Genomic DNA, 19,663 nt, shown 5'->3' on the forward strand with positions numbered 1-19,663 from the left:
AAATCGCGCTTGTTTGGATCCGGTAAACAGCAAACTGGTGGAAAACGAATTAATTGACCCAATTCGAGTAAACAGTAAGTTTAGGCCACTAAAACTGGGCCTACTGGTTTAGTGTCAAGGGGCCAAGCGCAACCCCCCTTAGGTTCAAATCCACTGCTGCCCCAGGGTTGCCATACGAGCCGACCAATCAGCAGGCACAGCCACCGGCGGGAGGCGAAAGCCTCCCCGTCCACGGTCTGGGTTGGCAGTTACCCACTTTGGGACCGGAGACATGCGCGGGGATTTCGGGATGGGTGGAGTTGCCGACAAAGTAACTTTTTGGGTCGCTGGCGGGCCTGAGACCTGACCTGACCTGACCTGACCTGGCCTCGGCTCGATTCGAACTCGACGAACTTCTAGATGGAGGATAGTGGCATTGCATAGCAACACGGCTTGGTTGAAGCCAGACTCGATTCAGAAAAGTATGGTAATCTATCTTTTGAAACACACGGACGGACGGATTGATCGGTCGGTAAGAAAAAATAAATAGAAAAAGAAGAAAAGAAAAAGGAACAATTGCTTTCCCAATAATAGCCAATTTCCCACACACGCATACACCTGTAGCCTTGTTCCACCCCACCCCCCCTCCATTTCATCATAAACGCCGCAAAACATGCATCTATCGGCTTGCACAAATCAAATAAACCTCAAAGCAATGCGCGGGACCCGGGGTGGGGTCCTTGCTGGAGCGCAGTCCACAAAAATATTCCTCTGGAGAGGAATAATAAAGAGAAGAAGAGAAAGGTGCTCACAAAGGAAACAAAATCATCAATCGCAAACAAAAGAAACGTAGGAAACAAAAAGGTGAATCATGCGGTTACATCCAACCTTGACTCGATAATACATCATAACTGTCATTAAAGCGGGCAAGAGTGGGGTGAATCAAGGGAAAAGATAAGAAGGGTAAAAGAAATAAGAAGAGGAAAGCAAAGTACCACCGCTAGCCTTCAGTAAAAAACAACATCAAATCAGAACAGCGAGTATGAGTGGGGGGAGCACGGGTCCGACTTCGGTGTAAGAGGACAACCTAGTAGAGGCTCTGCTGGGGTGGAAGGGGAGGAATGATCATCGCTGTAGACTGAAGACAAAGGTGGCATCTGAAAGACGGCATTAGCTCCGCTAACCCTGGTACTTCTTGCACAGACCGGCATCAGGTAGAGAGAGGGGCATGTACAGGAATGTTGTGCTCTGAAAGGTGTTGTGGTGTCGGACCCAGATCAATGCCAGCCATGGACGCATAGCTCATACTGAAGGGGCTGACAATCTCGTCATCGGCGTAGGAGTGGTGCTTCTTTGCGCCCGATCCGAGGATAGGACCAGGCAGGATCGAGGGCAGCGTTGTTCCGTACTCTCCGTATGGCAGGTCATTGTAGTGGTTGTTGAGAGAGTGGTAGGAAGGCGGCTGTCCGTACGAATGGTGACCATAGGATTCCAAGTGAGAGTATGAGGGGTAAGAGAACACGGGAGGCGGCGAGGCTGAAAGCTGTCGAGTGCATTGCTGGGAGAACATCGGTCCGCGATCTTCCTGGGTGGAGTGGCTGTCATAGGAAGAGCCTCGTTGCGCGGAGGTGTGACGGTTTGCATCTGAGCTAGACTTGGTTGCGCGAGCCTGTTTGGTGCGGGACTTGACAGTGTGCACCACCGCCTTCGGCGACTCCGAACCCTCGTGTGACCGTTCTGGAGATGTCGAAGCAGTTGCGGCTCTCTTCTCCAGGTCTTCGAGGCGGCGCTTTAGCTTCTTGCCTATTATCGCATTTCAGTCAGCTTTGTGTCGCAACATAGAGAATCAACCGGCGAGTAAGATAACTTACGGTAGTTCCTCTGAGCAATGCGATTCTGTATCCGGCGACGCTCTGCAAGGTCTGAGATCTTGGTCCAGTCCTCATTGGGGTTGGCGTTGGGACTGAAAGCGCTGCTGGTGCCGTGGTTGGAGCTCCTCGAGCTCGAGGTTTGTTGATATGAGTAATTGGAAGACCGATGCATCTTGGATTGAAGTATAGTAGAGGGAGATGATAGTATATATAGATCAAAGCTCTTGTTCACAAGAACCAGAGATATACAAGCAGTAGTAGAAAGTGGAAAGCAGTTGGACTGATGATATCAGAGGAGGATGAAGTTGAAAGAAGATGAGGAGCCAGAGGGAGGATCTGGGATTGACTATATAGATATTGAATCCAAGTGAGAGTCACGAGTCAAGGATGATCAACATCTGAAACCCAAAAGAAAAGACACAGGATGCGTTCAGTATTTAAAACTAAGCCATGGGTCGATCAGCTGGAGAACAGGTCTGTAGCTTATGCCTGCTAAGCCCCGGGTCCGAATGAAAGCAGCCCGTCCGTGATGGTCGATTGAACCGTTGCGATAGCAGCGTTAGTCCGTGCTCCGAAGAATTAATTATAATTGACATTTTCCTTTTTCGAATTAAATTATTATGGGTAATAATTATTTTTATTTTTCCCAAACCCAAAAGGATAATATTGAATTAAGAAAGGTAAAAAAAAAAAAAAAAAAAGAATAATAAAAAAGAAAAAAGGTAATAATCAAATTGGGAATGGCTGGAGACTTGCAGGGTATGCATGGCTTGACCATGTGTTGGTAGGGAACTTTTCCCGAATGGATTGGCGGATGTGCAGGGCTGCGTCACTAATGCCCGGTGTGGACTGGAGGGAATCCTAGGGAAGGGGGAGGGGAGGGAAGGAAAAGGCGTGAGGCTGTTTTGGCGGACCCCGATGACCGATATGGCCGAGAGAGCGAAAGCGAGAGTGGGAGGGGGGCGCGGCCGCGGAGGGTTAAACAGGATCCATGATATCAGGCAGTGCTAGCTAGACCAAGCCAGCCAGCCCCCCCCTCTCTTGCTTGTCTCCCCCGGTTGGTCCACCAATCTCGACGACCATGTGGTTCCATATCGATCTGCCAGAGATAGTAAGTAGCTACCGGACAGGCCCGAATGCCTGAGAATAGGAACATTTTCCCTCTATCCAAGTATAGACAGCAATGCGCTTTTTAGTATTCATCAAATACATAGATCAAATTGCATTAGTACGATACGACTACAACTGTCTACTAACTAGGCTCTGTGTCATGTCTTCCCCCATCATGCAGCATTCTCCCGAGATTCTACGGTCGTATATTCCCTGTCAAATCATGCAGTGCCGAGAGGAGCTGAGTTCTGTCGGTCCAGGATTCGAAACGAATGCAACAACGGGCCCTTTCCGGACTAGTTGGATAGCGTGTCTTAAACGGAGAAGCCGTTCAATTGAGCCAACCGAGACGGTCAAAAGCCCCAAGAAGCTACTGCTGCTGCTGCTGCATGGCCATCCTTCCATTCCCTCACCCACACACATACTCCATCACACTCAACATGCGAGGTTGACTTATCATCAAGGGGGTGAGTGGGTGTGGGTGTGGGGGAGAATGGGCCCAGCATGGCGGGCTCCTAATCTAGCTACTAGCTTTTCCAACTTCAGTAAATAGAAATTAGGCTTGGAGATTTGTCCTACCGATGGACGGCCTAAGAACGTAGTCTCGAACCGAGTGACCCAATTACATTCGTTCCCTTGGCTTTGAAACGAGCGGAAAGGTGTGCGTGAGGGTTAAGTGTGCGTGGCTTAAGCAGGATGTTTGTTGGACTGGTCTGCCAGGAGGGGGCTGAAAATGAAAAGCGCGGCTTTTACAATCTAGTGGTATGTTGGGTGGCCTTGTATCAATACTGTATTGGTATGGGTTTATTGGGTAATTAATTGATTGTTACACAACCTGTTCCCTTCTGTCTCTGTCCCCTCCTCTTCTTCCCCATCACACCATGTGAGGCAGGGCGATTGTTCAATAGATGAGGAATTTATTTAATTGTCTCATGAACTCTATAGACTTCTTGTGCTTGATGAATGCGTTTCAATAATTATGTTGTTCTGTTTCAAGTGTTCCATGCCGATGATCCGCGGAGATCCATTACATACACACGCATACATACATACTATTTGTGTAGTCCTCAGGCAATCAAATATCTCCCAGAATGAACCAACTATCCACTAACCCATTAGCTAATGGTTCATCCTAGACCCGTAGCCCCCAAAGACCCATTAACCAGGATATAGTAGTGACTCCAATACTACCTACCATCGTGGTAGCACTACCATCATCACCACTATTCCGGTCTTTGTCTTTTGTCTTTGTCGCTTAAATCCGACAGGTTCAGGTGAACCATGGAAATAGTGGAATTTCCGCCAGCCTGTGTCTTAGTAGGCACGTTTTAATCTCCATCGTCTAGGGTGATTGGCGGGCGATGTCACCATCCTCAATTAGCTAGCAGGGAAGACTAATCTACTAGTAAGATAGCTACCCATCCTTCAAGTCAGATCATAATTGATGTCGTATTAACGACAGTTTTTTTGTGCAGATTACCGCTGGATTTCTCTCCCCTCCCTTCCCTTCCTTCCCTCAAGCGGCATTCCTTCGAACCGTGTCATGGGCGAACCATATGCAGAAACGGGTCAATTTGGATGGAGCACGTGGTTGTTGCCGTATACTTTATTTAATGTAGTACGCTGTGCTCCGTGGTACTTACCTCTAGTCTACTAGTTATCTATCAGTGTCCGGTTACCTCTTTCGTATCGCCCGGCACGGCACTGTTCGGCCCTGATTGCTGCCGGTCGTATTCGCGTATCTATGAGTTACGCTGATTACGAGTGCTAGATGCGGTTACCTAACCACTGTATCTACTGGGTTACTAGTATAATAGTAATATACGCAGTAGTTACTACATTGAGGAATCCTTTCGACGTCCACACACAGCCCCGGTAATGCACACATAGACGCACAGTTTCTTCAGCTCCTTGACTTTCGAGCATCACGTCTTGTTGTCTGCCTTCTTTTGCTCATCGGTCTCTGTTGACCTTACATGCTATGCAATGCATGATTCTCAAAATAGCCCCATCCAGTCATGCCCGCGTGCGCCCGCCCGCGCTGATTTCCGAATTTAGATAACTGCTAGGAAATCATTGGAAGACTGCCATTTGGGTGCCGACCATGAGGCACCGGCATCAGGCTACTAGTCTCGCTACTGAGTGACCACCTGCGTCAAGTCTATCTGCAGGTCGAGGACAAACTGGGATTGAGGGAAAAGGGTGGTGCGTGTGTGTGAAAGTGGTGAGTGTGCCTCGATTGACACGAGCAGCGCCCCTTCTAGTGCACGGTCTCGACTTCTGCCACGTTGCACCCCTCGATCTTGGCAGCACACTAAGGATAAAGATCTCACCTATTCCGAACGGGTGGTGGGAATGAGGGGAAAAGGGAGGGGAGAGGGGAGAGAGACGGAAGGGGGGGCGGCGCTGCTCATCCACTGTCTTAGCTATACTTCTTCTGAAAAGTCACATTCCTTTACCCTTATAGGTAAGCCAATGCCAGTTGCTGATTTGTTGGATGACTTGCTTCTGGAGGGTGTGGTGTTTGTTTCATCTATCTTTGTCAACCATCATGTCCATGTCCATACCTTGCCGATGCTTGGAAGTTGCAGTTGGATTGGGCGCAATGAGACATGGAGAAGGGAGAGAAACTTGCAGATCAGTTGATCACTTGATTTTCTAACTTCGATCAAGCACAGCCCGGGTTGCGGACAGTCCGGAGATGGGGAAGATAGCCTTGTTTCGGAGGCTACCAATCTCCGGCCTCGAAGTTGACTGACTGAACTGACTCTCTGTTCCCGTAATACAGCCTTTCGGTTGCTGAGTTAGTTTCGTTGGTGGTTTTTTCCTTTCCGTTTTATTTTTAACATTAAGGTTTTTTATTTTATCTTTCATTATCGTCAATTGCCATAAGAAGTCATGATATTGTTATCCGTTAGCGCTTCTGGATAGTAGATAGCCTTATCGCGAAGTGGTCAGTACTCCTCACCTCCCATGATGGGATAGATGGATGCATGTACATTGCCCCGAGATTATTGCATTATCAAGGGCCCCTGCTTGTACCTGGTGCTGGTGCATACAACATTCCGGACACTACCCCCAAGGAGGCATTTAGCTAGGTGGCTATGTAGCTGCGAAAGAGAATCACAATTCGAAGAGCCCCCCAAATGTCAAGGCTCTTGCCAGATTCGGTTTGTAATCTTAAGAACCAGGACCCCTGCGTACTGTTAGTGGATGCCATTACAAATCAGATCGGCAACCCCCAAGAAATCCTGTGGATACTAACCGGGAGGGGGAACGACGGAGCGGGGACCACCTGAATCCACTGGTACACGAGCGGGCCAGTGACATTGCACAAATGGCGAGAGGCTTTTCAGCCCCAAGGTGTCATTCTTCCGCTGCAATTGGCTATACGAATTACTTACCGTATTTGGATATTGGGCCTTGGGAGGATGCCTTACTAGCACGCTCCCGTGTTTTACCTCCTATGAGGCTCAATCACTTGCATATTCCAGTCTGATTGACATACACTGCCTCAGAGCCAGGTGTCAACGAGTATTCCTGTCTGCATCACTGTCCATGTGTAGGGCTGATGGCAGTTACGGTTCATGGTCCATGGCTTATTGGTCCAACAATGAAATTCCCCAGCCTGATTCAAGAGCGGAGAGGTAGTTATTAGGCCTACTAGTACGTCAAGCCTTCGATGAATCACATATCACATGTATTGCCCGGTCGGAATGTCTGGTTTCTGAAAGCGGCGAAGCAATTTTCCTTTACCCTGGCTCATGTCTTTTCTGTGAGAGTCTGCGTCTGCATGTGTGTCTCCATCTGATACAAGAGATCGCAACCCATGACTCGACCCGACTCATACACATGTAACCATATCTCGTATGGGTGTGCCTGGCTATTCTGTCCTCTTTCTTCATCAGGCCTCGCGTGCCGACCTTGTGCACTAAAGCTGGGCAGATAGCGTCATCATTGGTCCAGGATAGTGCTCGTATATTTATGCATGCCGATGGCCTATTACTAGTGCATGAGGATGCACTTTTTGACAGGGATTGGGGGAGCGCCTGCGGCGGCCAAGGGTTGCCAGATACTGAATCGAACCTTCTGGTACATATCTAGAAGCACTGGTCCTTGGCGGACGGCACAACTGGTTGGTATGTTTGCTTGCTCGGTCGTCTCACTGGCCGGCTTCTGCGGCATCAGAGATATTAATAATATTCAGGAATGCAGTGTGCGCCAGGCTTGCAGTAGTCTTGACCATTAGCTCCAAAAATGCAATATCCTTTTGAGTGCAGAACATTATCCTGAGAAAGGTTTAGTAGCTAGGAAGGGATATCGTATTGTTGCTCTCAGGTATATTGGACTTATAATGAATCGGTCGGACTGGAAATTTAGTTCGGAATAGGTAGTTGGACGCTAAGTGTGGGAATAACAAGTTAGCTTCAGGTCTATGATTCCCATCGGGAGGACCTTCGAGTAACTGCTCTGTGGGTAGCATCTGGACTGTCCGTCGAGCCATGTCGGATGGAGCGGCCAGTAATTTCCGCGCGCGCAACTTTCATTCCCGGTGGACGTGAGTCACGGTTGACAGGATGGCATGGGTTAATCTTGGCCGCCCCGCACGCCGCCAGGAATGGGAGGATGACGAAAACCCACTTGGACAAAGTACGGGGGACTCCACGTGCAAAGGTCATGGCGTTTAACGGGAAGGGAGGGATGGTGCAATCCTTATCGGCCATGCTAAATTAATGCCAGCACGCCTCGTGGGAGAAGGACGGAGGCATTCATGCGACGGCTCAATGCCCGGCCTGAGGAATCCTCAAGCTTTCAGGAACCTTGTCTGACTTTCATAGATCTGACGATCATTATAGTCACATCATTGTCCCCCTTCATCAGATTCAACGCGCTGCCACTCAGAATCATAATATCGATGGTGTTTCGTGAAGACAATAAAAAAAAGAAAGTTATCTCTTGACTAATTATGGCTGAGTAGGCAAGGTTCGCAACAATGCGTCTTTTTTTTCTTCCTTCTTGGTGTTCCTCCACAAATACAACATTATATTGTTGGCCCCATTTTCGCAATAATCGATGCATTGCCATCCTAACGTGGCAGCGACATGAGGCCAACATCGCCTAGTCTTCCGCCCCCTCAACCTAGCAGGGAACTAGTTTCAGAACGGAGCAACGGCAGAAATGGCCCCCAATTTCATACTCGCTGCTCCATATCGCAATCTTCTCTCATAGGTGCCCATGCCCACAGACCCTTTGCGCCAGAGTACGGTGTAATAAGCCGGGCACGTCTGTTACAGCCCGCTCGCTTACTATTTGCGACCCATGCCACACCCTTCATGCTCGAAATAAGCACACCGACGTGACTCGATGATTTAATGATCGACATGCTGAAGCTGATTGTGTACTGGAAATAATATTGACGGAATAGTTGCAACAGTGGCTTGTCGTCTCGTAGATTCTGCTGGGAGAATATATCCCTAGTGCTACCATGTGTTGATGTGAGTGACACCAATGAACGAGGGTACCAATCACCATCTGTAGATCCCACTAGGTAGTACTAGCCTTGGCCCATTAGTAGTCCACCGGGTGCATGGGGCACTGCTGCGGTTATTAAAAATCCAGAGGGCTAGTTATTGTCACAATAACGTTCACCAGTGGAGCTGGTACAGGTCCGTTCAACGATTTTGACCAGGCCTGGTTTAATGAACCTAATACTGCAGATTGCCGACACAATGGCAAAAGGGTGCCGCCTTGGGCGTTTGCTACTTTGCAGTTGCCCGTTGACTCGGAAATTCTAAAACGGACAGCCAGAGCTGCGGTTTGTTAATGTCTTTGTGGTAGCCAAACCACTGTGATGGGCTGGGTGCCTAAGGTGGATTCTATTCGCGTTTTGGCCGGTTGCAGGACTAGTGATGCAGAAGCCAGCACAGCAGAGCCTCATCCAAGTGCGTGCGTAGCTGCTGTGTTGTGTGTGTATAGAGGGGTGTGTGCACAGCCAAGTTGGGCGTACACATATCGCAGACGCCTTACCTTGCTTGGTAGTAATTAATTATTAGTAGTTAGTAAGTTAGTAGTTGTCGGCCTGCCCGATGGGGGTGGTAGTACAGGTATCGGTCCGTACCATGGACCAGGAGTGTCTGGAAGGCTCCGTAACGCCGTATCAAACCAGATTGGTAACCGGTAGCAGAGAGGTTCAATGGAAGTAGCATTGTGCATGACTAGGATTTGATTTCCAATCCTGAAATAAGGTGTTGATGAGAGCCACGGGTAACTATGGCCGCCTAAGACTAGTATCTGTTTGAGAGAATATTGGGGGAACCATGAGAAACCCATTTCGTCAGATGTCTCGGGGACGGTGAATGTGCTGTCCGAACTCCGCGGACTGTCCGGAACGGACATAGTTCTGCCGACCTCATTACGGCAATCAATTCATTGAGCTATCAATCAAATGACTTCTTGTACGAGTGTATTGGGGACTAATTGGCCCGGTCAGTAAAATTAAATGAACCCTTGTGAGTCCGAGTTACGTCGACTCCTTCGGACATCAGTTGTGTGGTAGTGGGTCGGGTTATTCACTCTATCGGGCTGGTGCTAGCTGGGAGTAGGCAGGCAGCTGCCTTCCTTCGCACGGGTGATTGTGGAGGAAGACCTGATTGATTGATTGATTGATTGCTGTCACCTCGTGGCAAAAGCTCGGGGTTTACTGCGGCTCGTCCGTCTCCGTGTCGAGAACACACTGGATACTCACTAGTATGGACTACGGAGTACTGATGGGGCCAATACGGCCGTCTCCATTTGTGCTTTGCAGGCCTTAGGCAGTGATAGTCGACATCTCGCCAAGACCACGATCCTGCTGCTTGGGCCGGTGTTGAAGAACATTGGTCGTTAAGGTGCCCCATCTGTCGTTTCAGATTCTGTAGGCTTCATGGCCCACTCTCGAGCTAGCACACTGCCACACTTCTTGGTTGGACTAGATGTATTGCAAGGCCACGGCGATCCAACATCTCTGGAATCTGTTGGTATGACGGTATGGATAGGGTTCCACCACCCATTCGCATAGACTCCCGCTATAGGCTAAACCGCCATGGATGGAGCATTCTGTGAGAATTGAATCGCTCCATCTCGGGAAAGAAGGGACAGAAAGACTGACGGAACGGATCCTGCCGGCAGAGTAAGGCATAGTGGACACGAGACTCCTACTGCTGCTGCCAAATGCTCGATGATCTGCTCGCAAGGTGATTGTTGCCTGGAAGTCGCCCCGTAGTTGATACTATCTGAATGCTACTCCACAGTTCATAGGGGTACACTGACTCACGGAGACCTGAAAGTACGGACGGACTGGTCGGTGTTGGATAGATATCCCGTGTCCGGGCACTGCTTTCCTAGTAGTTCGGGGCCGAAACCGGACAGCCACGCCCTACTGGTCTTCGTGACTGGGATCCCATGGGCGTGCATCTACTCCATTGATGAGAAGATATCCAATAATCAATGAGTCTGGCGGGATACGCATCTGGAAACTGTCGATCATCCTCGATTATTACAACTTGAGAGTATGGTAGCTGGGATATCGTTGTGTAGCGATGCTATTTACAGAGACGGCTGAGCGTACCAGCAAACCAAAATCACCCGAGTCACAGCCCATGTCCAACACAGCTGCCCTTTGCACCTCATAAAGGGGTGAAACGCAACCAACTGAGACAGGGGACGTGCCTCAGGCGTCCTGCAAGTAATTCCTCCAAGGCACGGCTGACTACGTCTGCCATGGCCCGTTATCTGCAGGCTCCTCGCGTGCATCGCCATCATCCTTGACCTCTGTTGCTGGACGGATGTGTATGTCGTGCAGGAGGCCGCAGATTATGTTTCCGTCTTGTCTAGGGTTACCTGGCAAACACCTTCAGTCCCGTCTCCTAAGAACGCCAAAAACTTTGCCCTCGATTACTGGAATAATCCAATCACCGCTAGGTCGCAAGACGTAAGAAACAAAAAAAAAACCCGCCTTTCTTTTGATGTGATGCTCGTGCTCGCCAAGAACAATCACCACTAAATCGACGTATAGTAAGAAACATGCCAACAAGACCGGCCATTTGATCTCCATCTATCATCAAAATTTACCAGAAAAATCTAGCAATGCAAGCTTAAAAGACCAGTCCCGTATCTTAACACCTCTTTTCGCTGGTTTAGAGGACATAGCTACTGGTCGGTTAGCAAGCTGCAACATCCAGAGGGAAACAGGCAGGCTCTGAACTTACCTCCAGGGGTGACTCTCATCACCATACTGGATACCTTCGATCCAGTTCTTCATCTGAAGAGCAATCTCGCCTGCTTCCTCAGTTTCCTTCAGGCCGCAGTCGACCAGCTTACCCCGGTAGCTGATTGTCCGTACGGGACTCACAATGGCTGCAGTACCGGCGCCGAACACCTCGATCATTCTGCCCTCCTCGGCCGCTTCGGCGACTTCGGACATCTTGAGCTTACGCTCGGAGATGGTCCAGCCCTTGGGCACCAGTCTTTCCCTGGCCAGCCCCAGCACGGAGTCTCTGGTCACACCTTCGAGGATTGTTCCGTCCAAAGGCGCAGTGATTAGTTCCTTCTGGCCAGTTTCCTTGTTCTTCAGAGCAACGAAAAGGTTCATGGTGCCGACCTCAGTAATGTACTCTTCCTCTCCAAAGAGCCACAGATTCTGCTGGAAGCCACGGGACGCCGCCTCCAGCTGAGGGAGGACGCAGGGGGCGTAATTGGCGCCCAGCTTCTTGTCTCCAACACCACCAGGCCAGGCTCTAACAGCATAGTCGGTAGCCTCCAACGAGATGGCCTTAAAGCCAGTGGGGTAATACGGGCCAACCGGGCTTGCAATCACGAACAGAAGAGCAGAGCCCGGGGGTCCCACACCGAGGGTCTTTTGGGTTCCAATCATCGTGGGCCGCAAGTACAGAGAGTAGCCCCGCTCGCTAATTATTCGAAGGTAAGTCATTATCCTCAATCATCAATTGGTGGGATTTTCACCAACCTAGGAATGAACCTGCTGTCCAACTTCACGAACTCTCCAATCAATTTGGTGAGAGCCTCGCCATCAAAGGAAGGCAAAGCAATGCGCTTCGAGGATTTGTTCAGGCGCGCCATGTTCTTGTCCGGACGGAACAAGCGAATCTGACCAGACTCGTCCTTGTAGGCCTTCATACCCTCAAAACATTCGAACGCATAGTGGAAAACACAAGCCGACGGGTCGAGACTGAGGTTCTGGTACGGAACAATCTGGGGAGAGTGCCATCCCTCCGTCGCGGTCCATTCAATCGAGAGCATATGATCTAAGATGGAATGCGCATTAGAAATTGGACAGCGCTGGGAAACGACACGTGCTCGTCATACCGGTGAAGGTCTTGCCAAAGACCAAGTCCTTCGGGGCAGTCAATTCCTTAGGGGTATTCGTCTTCGAGACTGTAAGTTTCGAGGGGTCAAGGGGGGCTAGTTGGGAGGCAGCAGCTGAAGTAGCACTGAAGCATCTCTTCCATAATTGAGCCGTTGCGGGAGATTGAAGGGCGCGCGGTGCGACGAGGTTTTGTAACGCCCTGCGACGAGCGAATTGAAACGACTTCATGATTGCTTTCCGGCTTAAATAACAGTCCAAGGGGGTAATAACACCAGAAAGAAAGAATAAGAATTCCAGACAAAGGACAGCAAAGAAGCGCAGGAGAAGAACCAGGACAGGAAATAAACCAGAAGAATGTACCGACAGGACCGAGGGCGGGCTGTGGAGCTTAAAAGGCGGATAAGAACGGTAGTCTATGACTCTTGCCCACGGACTACGGCACCAACTCCGAGATTAAGGTCTGACAAGGTCGATTTGGGTTCAATCATGGAGACCACACTAAGCGAACCTTTTGAATCTGGGCGTCCCGCCAGTACGTAAATGGAAATCTACATGAGCAATTGTACTGGCTATATTGCAAACTCTCCAACCAATAGACCGGTGAAGAATCAGACACCCCAGAATGAGCTTTAGGTTAGGTTCCATCCTCTGGGTCAGTTTCCGTTTCGAGTCCGACGTCGGCGAGGCGAGTTGCCGGCAGTAAATCCGCGTTCCAGCCAGGCGGTGAGTCCGGGGAAAGACCCTCCTTCCAGTCTCATTCCTGATTGGCCAAAGAGTGTTCCTTGCACGTGATGCTCTCCGACCGGGCAGATTAGCAGCGGCCAACTGATACCTGAAAGCTACCGGAGGGGAGAGAGATATCATATTAATTTAACACTTAAGAAAATCAGAGGCCGGGCAATGTATGATAGCGAAGAAACCGTTCGCCTCGTTTACGCTTGAGGAGGACTCAATTTAGCATTGTCAGCTACGCGCCCCCCTTCCTCTTTCGGTTTTTATATAATACTATTTCTTGTAATATTTGTTCCCCTATCTTCTGTCCCTGTTCTTCCAACCCCCGGAACCGCATTGCATACTTCCAGTGTTTCGACGACCACACTGGAACCACTGAGCCCATTGTGGCGGATTTCTCTTTTATCTCAGCTTTATCGTGTCTTCTATGGTGAGAAGTGAAACAGACAAAAATGTTCTCGTCTGCTCTCAAATCCCTGAGCTCTAATATATCATCCAACTACCACATCTCTCCACACCCCACCGTGATCTCCGGTCCTTGGAAAATCCACGATGGGAAGAAGAAATCCACCGGAACCACAGCGTCAATCTTCATCTTTGACAAGAAGGTTCTCGAACCGAGATCAAGTGGACTTGGTAGTCGTTCCAGCTCTTCCACCAAAAAGCTGCAAGAAGATGTTGTCGAACGCCTGAAGCGGGAAGCAAGCAATCTTGCGCGGCTCCGGCATCCGTCTGTTCTTCAAGTGCTGGAGCCCGTCGAAGAGACTCGTAATGGCGGACTCATGTTTGCTACCGAGCAGATCACGGCGTCTCTTGCCGGACTACTGCAGGCAAAAGATGCGCAGGAGACCACTTCGAGAAATGGCTCGAGGTCCAGCCGTTACATGGTGGAAGAACCCGACGGCACGCGCAGGCGAAGAGACCTCGAGATTGATGAACTAGAAATCCAGAAAGGCTTATTGCAAGTTGCCAAAGGTCTTGAATTCCTTCACGAGTCTGCTGGGCTTGTCCACGGCAATTTGAATCCCGAAGCCATCTACATCAATGCCAAATCGGATTGGAAAATCTCCGGGCTTGGATTTGCCGGCCCCGCTAGCTCTACGGAGTCGCGCTCTACTCTCCCACCTTTGGCTCTATCAGAGGTTCTCTACCAAGACCCACGCCTGCCTCAATCTGTGCAGTTGAATCTGGACTATACTTCGCCCGATTTCGTCCTCGATACCAACGTCACTCCTGCAGCGGATTTGTTTTCGCTCGGTCTTATCATAGTAGCGCTTTATAACTCACCCCATGTCTCTCCTCTACAAACGCATTCCAACGTGAATACGTACAAAAAGCTTCTCAGCTCTCCATCCAGCACTCCCTCCCAAGGCAACAACTTCTTATCATCGGGCCCAATCCCAAAGGACGTTCTTTCTCACGTTTTACCCAGGCTGATAACGAGACGGCCTGCTCAGCGTCTGAATGCGCGCGAGTTTCAACAATCCCAGTATTTCGATAATATTCTGGTCTCGACCATTCGCTTTCTAGAGTCTCTACCTGCAAAAAATGCCAATGAAAAGTCGCAGTTCATGCGTGGACTTCAACGAGTCCTGCCGGAGTTCCCAGTCTCCGTGCTAGACAGAAAGGTGTTGGGCGCCTTACTGGAAGAGCTGAAGGATCGTGAGCTTTTGCCTCTTATTTTGAGCAATGTGTTTGCAATCTTGCAGCGTATTCCCAATTCGCGCCGCACGTTCCCGGAGCGAGTGATACCTCAGCTCAAAGAGGCTTTCCCGACAGGTAAAGGTGCTGTCCAAGACCGCGACTCTAAAAGAGATGCGGGTCTTTTGGTCGTCCTAGAAAACATGCGCGTCGTGGCAGACAATTGTTCGGGAAAGGAGTTCAAAGAAGGTCGGTAAAACCCGAAGACGCGCGAATGAGCCATAACTAACCTTAGCAGACATCCTGCCCCTGATCCGTCTGGGACTCGATTCACCCACGCACACCCTGGTAGATGGTGCAATCAAGTGCTTACCTGTTATTCTTCCGGTCCTTGACTTCAGCACTGTCAAAAACGAAGTTTTCCCGCCTATAGCTTCGACCTTTAGTCGGACAAACAGTCTTGCTATCAAAGTGCGTTGTCTGGAGGCGTTCGCTGTACTTTGTGGCGGCTCCGTGGAAAGCAAGGAGGCAATCGAAGATGATCTATCGGGCGTAAGCCAACCGAGCAAGTCGCAGTCCGTGAAGTCATCCATCCTAGACAAGTACACGATACAAGAAAAGCTTGTCCCATCGTTGAAAGCCATCAAAACCAAGGAACCAGCTGTCATGATGGCTGCTTTGTCTGTCTTCCGCCAAATTAGAACAGTGGCGGACACCGACTTTCTTGCTCTGGAGGTCCTCCCAGTTCTCTGGAGCTTCAGTCTTGGGCCCCTCCTTGACCTGCGACAATTTGGGGAATTCATGACTTTAATCAAGGATATCTCATCGAAGATCGAAAAGGAACAGACTAAGAAGCTCCAGGAGCTTTCTTCGGGAGGAGATACTGGAGGATTCCAGAATGGCACTGGGTCTTCCTCAACAGCCTCAATTTCGATGGGTCAGTCTAACATGGACAACACAAGAGACAACTTTGAGCGTCTTGTTCTAGGAAGAACGGCAGCCACCTCCAATGACCAGGACATTGACCAATGGGGTAGCCTCACCTCGGGCCCTCCCGCAGTGCAGTCTACTGCTCAAACGACATCGCCTGCGGGCTTCACCTGGTCTTCTAGTACTACAAGTCCAGGTGTGAAAGGGAACATGCTCCCAGCCCAAAACAACCTCAGCATGCGTTCAATCACTCCGGATTATAGCTTAAACACTTTCCCATCCCTAGAACCTGCCAGTCGGGCAAAGTCTCCTCCGACGCCGTCGTTTCCTACACTGCAGCCTTCGCCTTCTTCACCGTGGAGTATACCGAGCCCCGCGAGCAATCAGCAATCGGCCCAGAGATCTAATGTTTCCGGTCTTTCTCTGGGAGCGCTAGCGAACATGAAGACACAGGCACCTATGCCTAGCCAACCCACTCAAGCTGCGCCCAATTACTCTGCATTTTCGATTCCTCCGCCTCCGTCGGGTCACAGCTCCGTTGGGTCGTTTGGCAGTCCTGGGGGACTACCTAAGCCGGGAGGTTCGGCTTTTGGTACAACTGCCTCCCCCAATGCTTTCCTAAACAACAGTGCGCCGCAGGCAACACCAAAGCAAGGCCTCGACAAGTACGAGAGCTTGCTGTGAAACCCCGGGGATAAGGTTATACAATGGATCCAATCGCATATTTTTGAATTATAGTCACCAGACTCAGATACTCTTTGGGAAATCCCCTTTGATTTCTCCCCCTTTATTTCTTTTGTCTCTCTAGCATAGTCACCGGTTATGTTGTGTGTACAGCATCATGCATGATTCCCCCATTGTTTCAGGCGTAGTTCAAAATGGGCTTAAAAGTTTTCAATGTTCCTCTCTAATGTCTGAGTTGGCTCGCATATGGGGCAAAAGAAGGGTTGTGACATATCTAGCATACTGCCATCATCAGGCCACATGATTATGATAATGGAGCATGGGGAGGAGGGCGTGGTGTTACAAGGTGGAGAAACAGTCGTGGAAACGATAAGTGCAGGCTCCACTTTTTTTTGTTGCCAAGCAACCCGATAGTAGATTGATACTATTCCATTCGAATGCAATCTAGGTTTCCTTTCCCCGACGGTGACCCGACGTAGCAGTGACGGAGATTCTGGGTACCCACGGCCACCACCAGCTCTCCAGGCATGCAACCTCCTCTTCGAGGCGCCTTGAGACGCTTTCCGTCGGCTCAGCGTTTTGTCCTCCCCCACCGCCCCTCGTCCCTGCTGCCCCTCCGTCATCGTCTGCCTCCTCTCCACCTCCCCCGCTACTCTTCCTCGTCTGTAGCAAATCCCCTCTCTTCATCCTCCGATTCCCTGATTCACTCCCCTCATCGAGCCACAATGGACGCCCAGGCCAAGCAGCACTACCTGGCCGACTCGCCGCCAACCGTGGTTCGCTTGGAAGTCAAGTCTCACTTTGACAATCTCACGGACCCGAAGCTGCGGAAATATGCCCATTATCTGAGCAGGTGCGTTATGAATGCTATAGGCCATACACATTGCTGGTACTCAAGTGTCATGTCGGGTCCCGCTAACATGCATGTGTCTGTAGAGCTGCCTTTGAGGGAACCCGTATTACCCTCCGTCAGGTCTCCCCGGAGTCTGAGCCTATTTACGACCTTATTCTCGAGCTTCATCGGGCCTGTGATGGCAACTGGTCCGAGCTCGCTCAGAAGACCAATGTCAGCGATGAGCATCTACGCTACTTCTTGGAGTATGCAACCCAGTTCCTTGGGAATTGTGGTAACTACAAGGGATTCGGAGACTCGAAATTTATTCCCCGACTCCCTGTCGAGGCACTCCAGGCTTTAGCTTCGGCCACGCCAAAGACAAAGGCTGCCTTTGACTTGGCCAATTCTACCGGTGGTGGTATCTACGAGACTGATGAGCAATCCCGCATGCACCTCGGCTACCCGGAGGGCGGACACATGACAACATACTACCCCGACTCACCGTCTATCACAAAGGATGAGATCACGGCTATCGGAGATCTGATGGAGCAAAAGGGATTGCCGTTGGAGAACACGAGACTCAAGAAGACCGAGTCCGGTGACTTCGAATTATTGATCGCATCGGGTGTCTCCTCACCACCTGTGCGGGATAGAGATCTTGGCGATGCCGATATCTTCGAACTGGATGGAAAGCTCAAGGGAAAGACCCTTCGTCTCGTCTTTGGTGACTATCGGGAGGAAATGGCAAAGGTCGCTCACAGCGTGAAGCAGGCGGGACTTAATGCGGCAAATGAGAACCAGAAGCGGATGTTGGACGCATATGCCATGTCATTCGGCTCTGGCTCGATTGAAGCATTCAAGGAGAGTCAGAGGATCTGGGTGAAGGACCAGAAGCCGGCTCTAGAGACGAATTTGGGCTTCGTCGAAACCTACAGAGACCCCCACGGTGTGAGAGGAGAATGGGAGGGATTCGTTGCTCTGGTAAGCGTCACGTCAGAAATCAAGGCCCTATCGCTCGGACAGCTAACAGAGCGTCCCAAAACAGGTCAACTTGGAGCGCACACGGGCATTTGGAAAATTGGTAGACAGTGCTGAGGCCATGATCCCCAAGCTTCCTTGGGGTAAGGATTTCGAGAAGGACAAGTTCCTGAGTCCTGACTTCACCTCCCTGGAGGTGCTGAGCTTCCAGTCCTCTGGTATCCCGGCTGGTATCAATTTACCCAACTACGATGACATCCGGCAAAACCTTGGATTTAAGAACGTTTCCCTCGGCAATGTCCTTAGTGCAAAGGCTCCCAACGAGCCTGTTCCTTTCATTGCAGAGAAGGATTTGGAGGTCTACCGTAGATGCCGTGATGCTGCGTTCGAGGTCCAGGTCGGCATTCATGAATTGCTTGGCCACGGAACCGGAAAGTTGCTCCAGGAGACAGCCCCTGGGGAGTACAATTTCGATATCTCCAATCCTCCCATTAGCCCGGTGACGAACAAGCCTATCTCATCCTGGTATAAGCCTGGGCAGACTTGGGGCTCGGTATTTGGAGCGATGTCTTCTTCATATGAAGAGTGTCGCGCAGAGTGTGTCGCCATGGCGCTCAGCTGCGACTTCAGCATTCTGCAGCTGTTTGGCTTCGGTGACGGTAAGGAAGATCTGGCGAACGAGGCCGGTGACGTTCTTTTTGCAGGATACTTGCAGATGGCTCGTGCTGGTCTCGTGGCTCTGGAGTTCTGGGATCCCAAGACGCAGAAGTGGGGACAGGCCCATATGCAGGCCCGGTACAGCATCCTACGTACCTTCCTCGATGCTGGAGGCGACTTTGTCAAGCTCTCATACACTAAGGATGACCTGTCCGATCTGGAGATCCACCTGGACCGTTCCAAGATTTTGAGTCATGGTCGTCCGGCTGTGGAGAAGTACCTGCAGAAGCTGCATGTCTATAAGAGCACTGCAGACTTCGAAGCGGGCAAGAAGCTTTATGACGATATCACGTCGGTCGATGAGTGGTGGGGTACAAAGGTCCGCGAGATTGTTCTCAAAAACAAAATCCCTCGCAAGGTCTTCGTGCAAGGCAACACCATCTTGAACGGGGATGAAGTAACCCTCAAGGAGTACGAGCCTACGCTTGAAGGTATGATTCAGAGCTTTGTGGAGCGTAATGTTTGAACGTAAGGCGTTGAGGACGAGACCGGAGTATCAAAGTGTTGATCAACAACGCTGGATACTCGAAGCTCTCCTCTCTGCATGGTGGTACATATTGGGTGGAAATGTGGCACACTGCCTGCTTTAGTAGTATGGATTGGATCTATCAGGCATGCATCATGAATATGACTTGCATATAATCAGGATTCCTTATCCTACCATCTACATCATAATATCTGCCCACTTGGTAACTTGCTCTCTGTCCGAAATGTGGGGATCGCCACTTTGACAGGCAGCATCTCCGACCAAATATTCGGGAGCATTAGTTTCAGGATTTTCGACAAAAAGCAAACTGAAGCAAGCTTTTTGTAGACAGTGCG

The 19,663-nt window shown here is 50.2% G+C and overlaps 6 protein-coding genes across 6 annotated transcripts; 4 read left to right on the forward strand and 2 right to left on the reverse strand.

Moving 5' to 3' along the window:
* Window positions 1-913: 913 nt before the first annotated feature.
* On the reverse strand, window positions 914-2,022 carry BO88DRAFT_468746 (bZIP transcription factor; the record flags this gene model as incomplete). Its single annotated transcript, XM_025711574.1, has 2 exons — window positions 914-1,782; window positions 1,851-2,022. 2 exons carry the CDS (start codon window positions 2,020-2,022, stop codon window positions 1,190-1,192), a joined length of 765 nt encoding a protein of 254 aa, XP_025567791.1. The 3' UTR covers window positions 914-1,189.
* An 856-nt stretch (window positions 2,023-2,878) lies between these two features.
* Window positions 2,879-3,643, forward strand: BO88DRAFT_110368 (uncharacterized protein). Its single transcript, XM_025701267.1, has one exon. It carries the CDS (start codon window positions 3,034-3,036, stop codon window positions 3,511-3,513), a length of 480 nt encoding a protein of 159 aa, XP_025567792.1. The 5' UTR covers window positions 2,879-3,033; the 3' UTR covers window positions 3,514-3,643.
* Window positions 3,644-7,462: 3,819 nt separating this feature from the next.
* BO88DRAFT_468748 (uncharacterized protein) lies at window positions 7,463-8,183 on the forward strand. Its single transcript, XM_025711575.1, has 2 exons — window positions 7,463-7,610; window positions 7,701-8,183. Exons 1-2 carry the CDS (start codon window positions 7,470-7,472, stop codon window positions 7,755-7,757), a joined length of 198 nt encoding a protein of 65 aa, XP_025567793.1. The 5' UTR covers window positions 7,463-7,469; the 3' UTR covers window positions 7,758-8,183.
* A 2,951-nt stretch (window positions 8,184-11,134) lies between these two features.
* On the reverse strand, window positions 11,135-13,441 carry BO88DRAFT_449843 (branched-chain amino acid aminotransferase, cytosolic; the record flags this gene model as incomplete). The annotated part of the gene is made up of 5 exons (XM_025710524.1): window positions 11,135-11,147; window positions 11,207-11,905; window positions 11,965-12,262; window positions 12,324-12,565; window positions 13,401-13,441. The coding sequence occupies 5 exons, from the start codon at window positions 13,439-13,441 to the stop codon at window positions 11,135-11,137; spliced, it is 1,293 nt and encodes a 430-aa protein (XP_025567794.1).
* On the forward strand, window positions 13,206-16,728 carry BO88DRAFT_358011 (putative protein kinase Scy1). Its single transcript, XM_025703778.1, has 2 exons — window positions 13,206-14,946; window positions 14,993-16,728. The coding sequence occupies exons 1-2, from the start codon at window positions 13,509-13,511 to the stop codon at window positions 16,309-16,311; spliced, it is 2,757 nt and encodes a 918-aa protein (XP_025567795.1). The 5' UTR covers window positions 13,206-13,508; the 3' UTR covers window positions 16,312-16,728.
* A 229-nt stretch (window positions 16,729-16,957) lies between these two features.
* BO88DRAFT_401579 (dipeptidyl-peptidase III) lies at window positions 16,958-19,523 on the forward strand. Its single transcript, XM_025705879.1, has 3 exons — window positions 16,958-17,164; window positions 17,248-18,127; window positions 18,192-19,523. The coding sequence occupies exons 1-3, from the start codon at window positions 17,037-17,039 to the stop codon at window positions 19,305-19,307; spliced, it is 2,124 nt and encodes a 707-aa protein (XP_025567796.1). The 5' UTR covers window positions 16,958-17,036; the 3' UTR covers window positions 19,308-19,523.
* Window positions 19,524-19,663: the final 140 nt, after the last annotated feature.

This window comes from Aspergillus vadensis (genome assembly GCF_003184925.1).
Source record: "Aspergillus vadensis CBS 113365 unplaced genomic scaffold BO88scaffold_2, whole genome shotgun sequence".
Classification (NCBI taxonomy): domain Eukaryota; kingdom Fungi; phylum Ascomycota; class Eurotiomycetes; order Eurotiales; family Aspergillaceae; genus Aspergillus; species Aspergillus vadensis.

Excerpts from the sequence above, each read along its gene's own strand:
- BO88DRAFT_110368 (XM_025701267.1), top strand. The coding sequence starts at position 3,034 with ATGCGCTTTTTAGTATTCATCAAATACATAGATCAAATTGCATTAGTA.
- BO88DRAFT_468748 (XM_025711575.1), top strand. The coding sequence starts at position 7,470 with ATGGAGCGGCCAGTAATTTCCGCGCGCGCAACTTTCATTCCCGGTGGA. Across the intron at positions 7,611-7,700 it reads CGAAAACCCACTTGGACAAA|CACGCCTCGTGGGAGAAGGA; the intron begins GTACGGGGGACT and ends AATTAATGCCAG.
- BO88DRAFT_358011 (XM_025703778.1), top strand. The coding sequence starts at position 13,509 with ATGTTCTCGTCTGCTCTCAAATCCCTGAGCTCTAATATATCATCCAAC. Across the intron at positions 14,947-14,992 it reads GGGAAAGGAGTTCAAAGAAG|CAGACATCCTGCCCCTGATC; the intron begins GTCGGTAAAACC and ends AACTAACCTTAG.
- BO88DRAFT_401579 (XM_025705879.1), top strand. The coding sequence starts at position 17,037 with ATGGACGCCCAGGCCAAGCAGCACTACCTGGCCGACTCGCCGCCAACC. Across the intron at positions 17,165-17,247 it reads TATGCCCATTATCTGAGCAG|AGCTGCCTTTGAGGGAACCC; the intron begins GTGCGTTATGAA and ends ATGTGTCTGTAG. Across the intron at positions 18,128-18,191 it reads GGGAGGGATTCGTTGCTCTG|GTCAACTTGGAGCGCACACG; the intron begins GTAAGCGTCACG and ends GTCCCAAAACAG.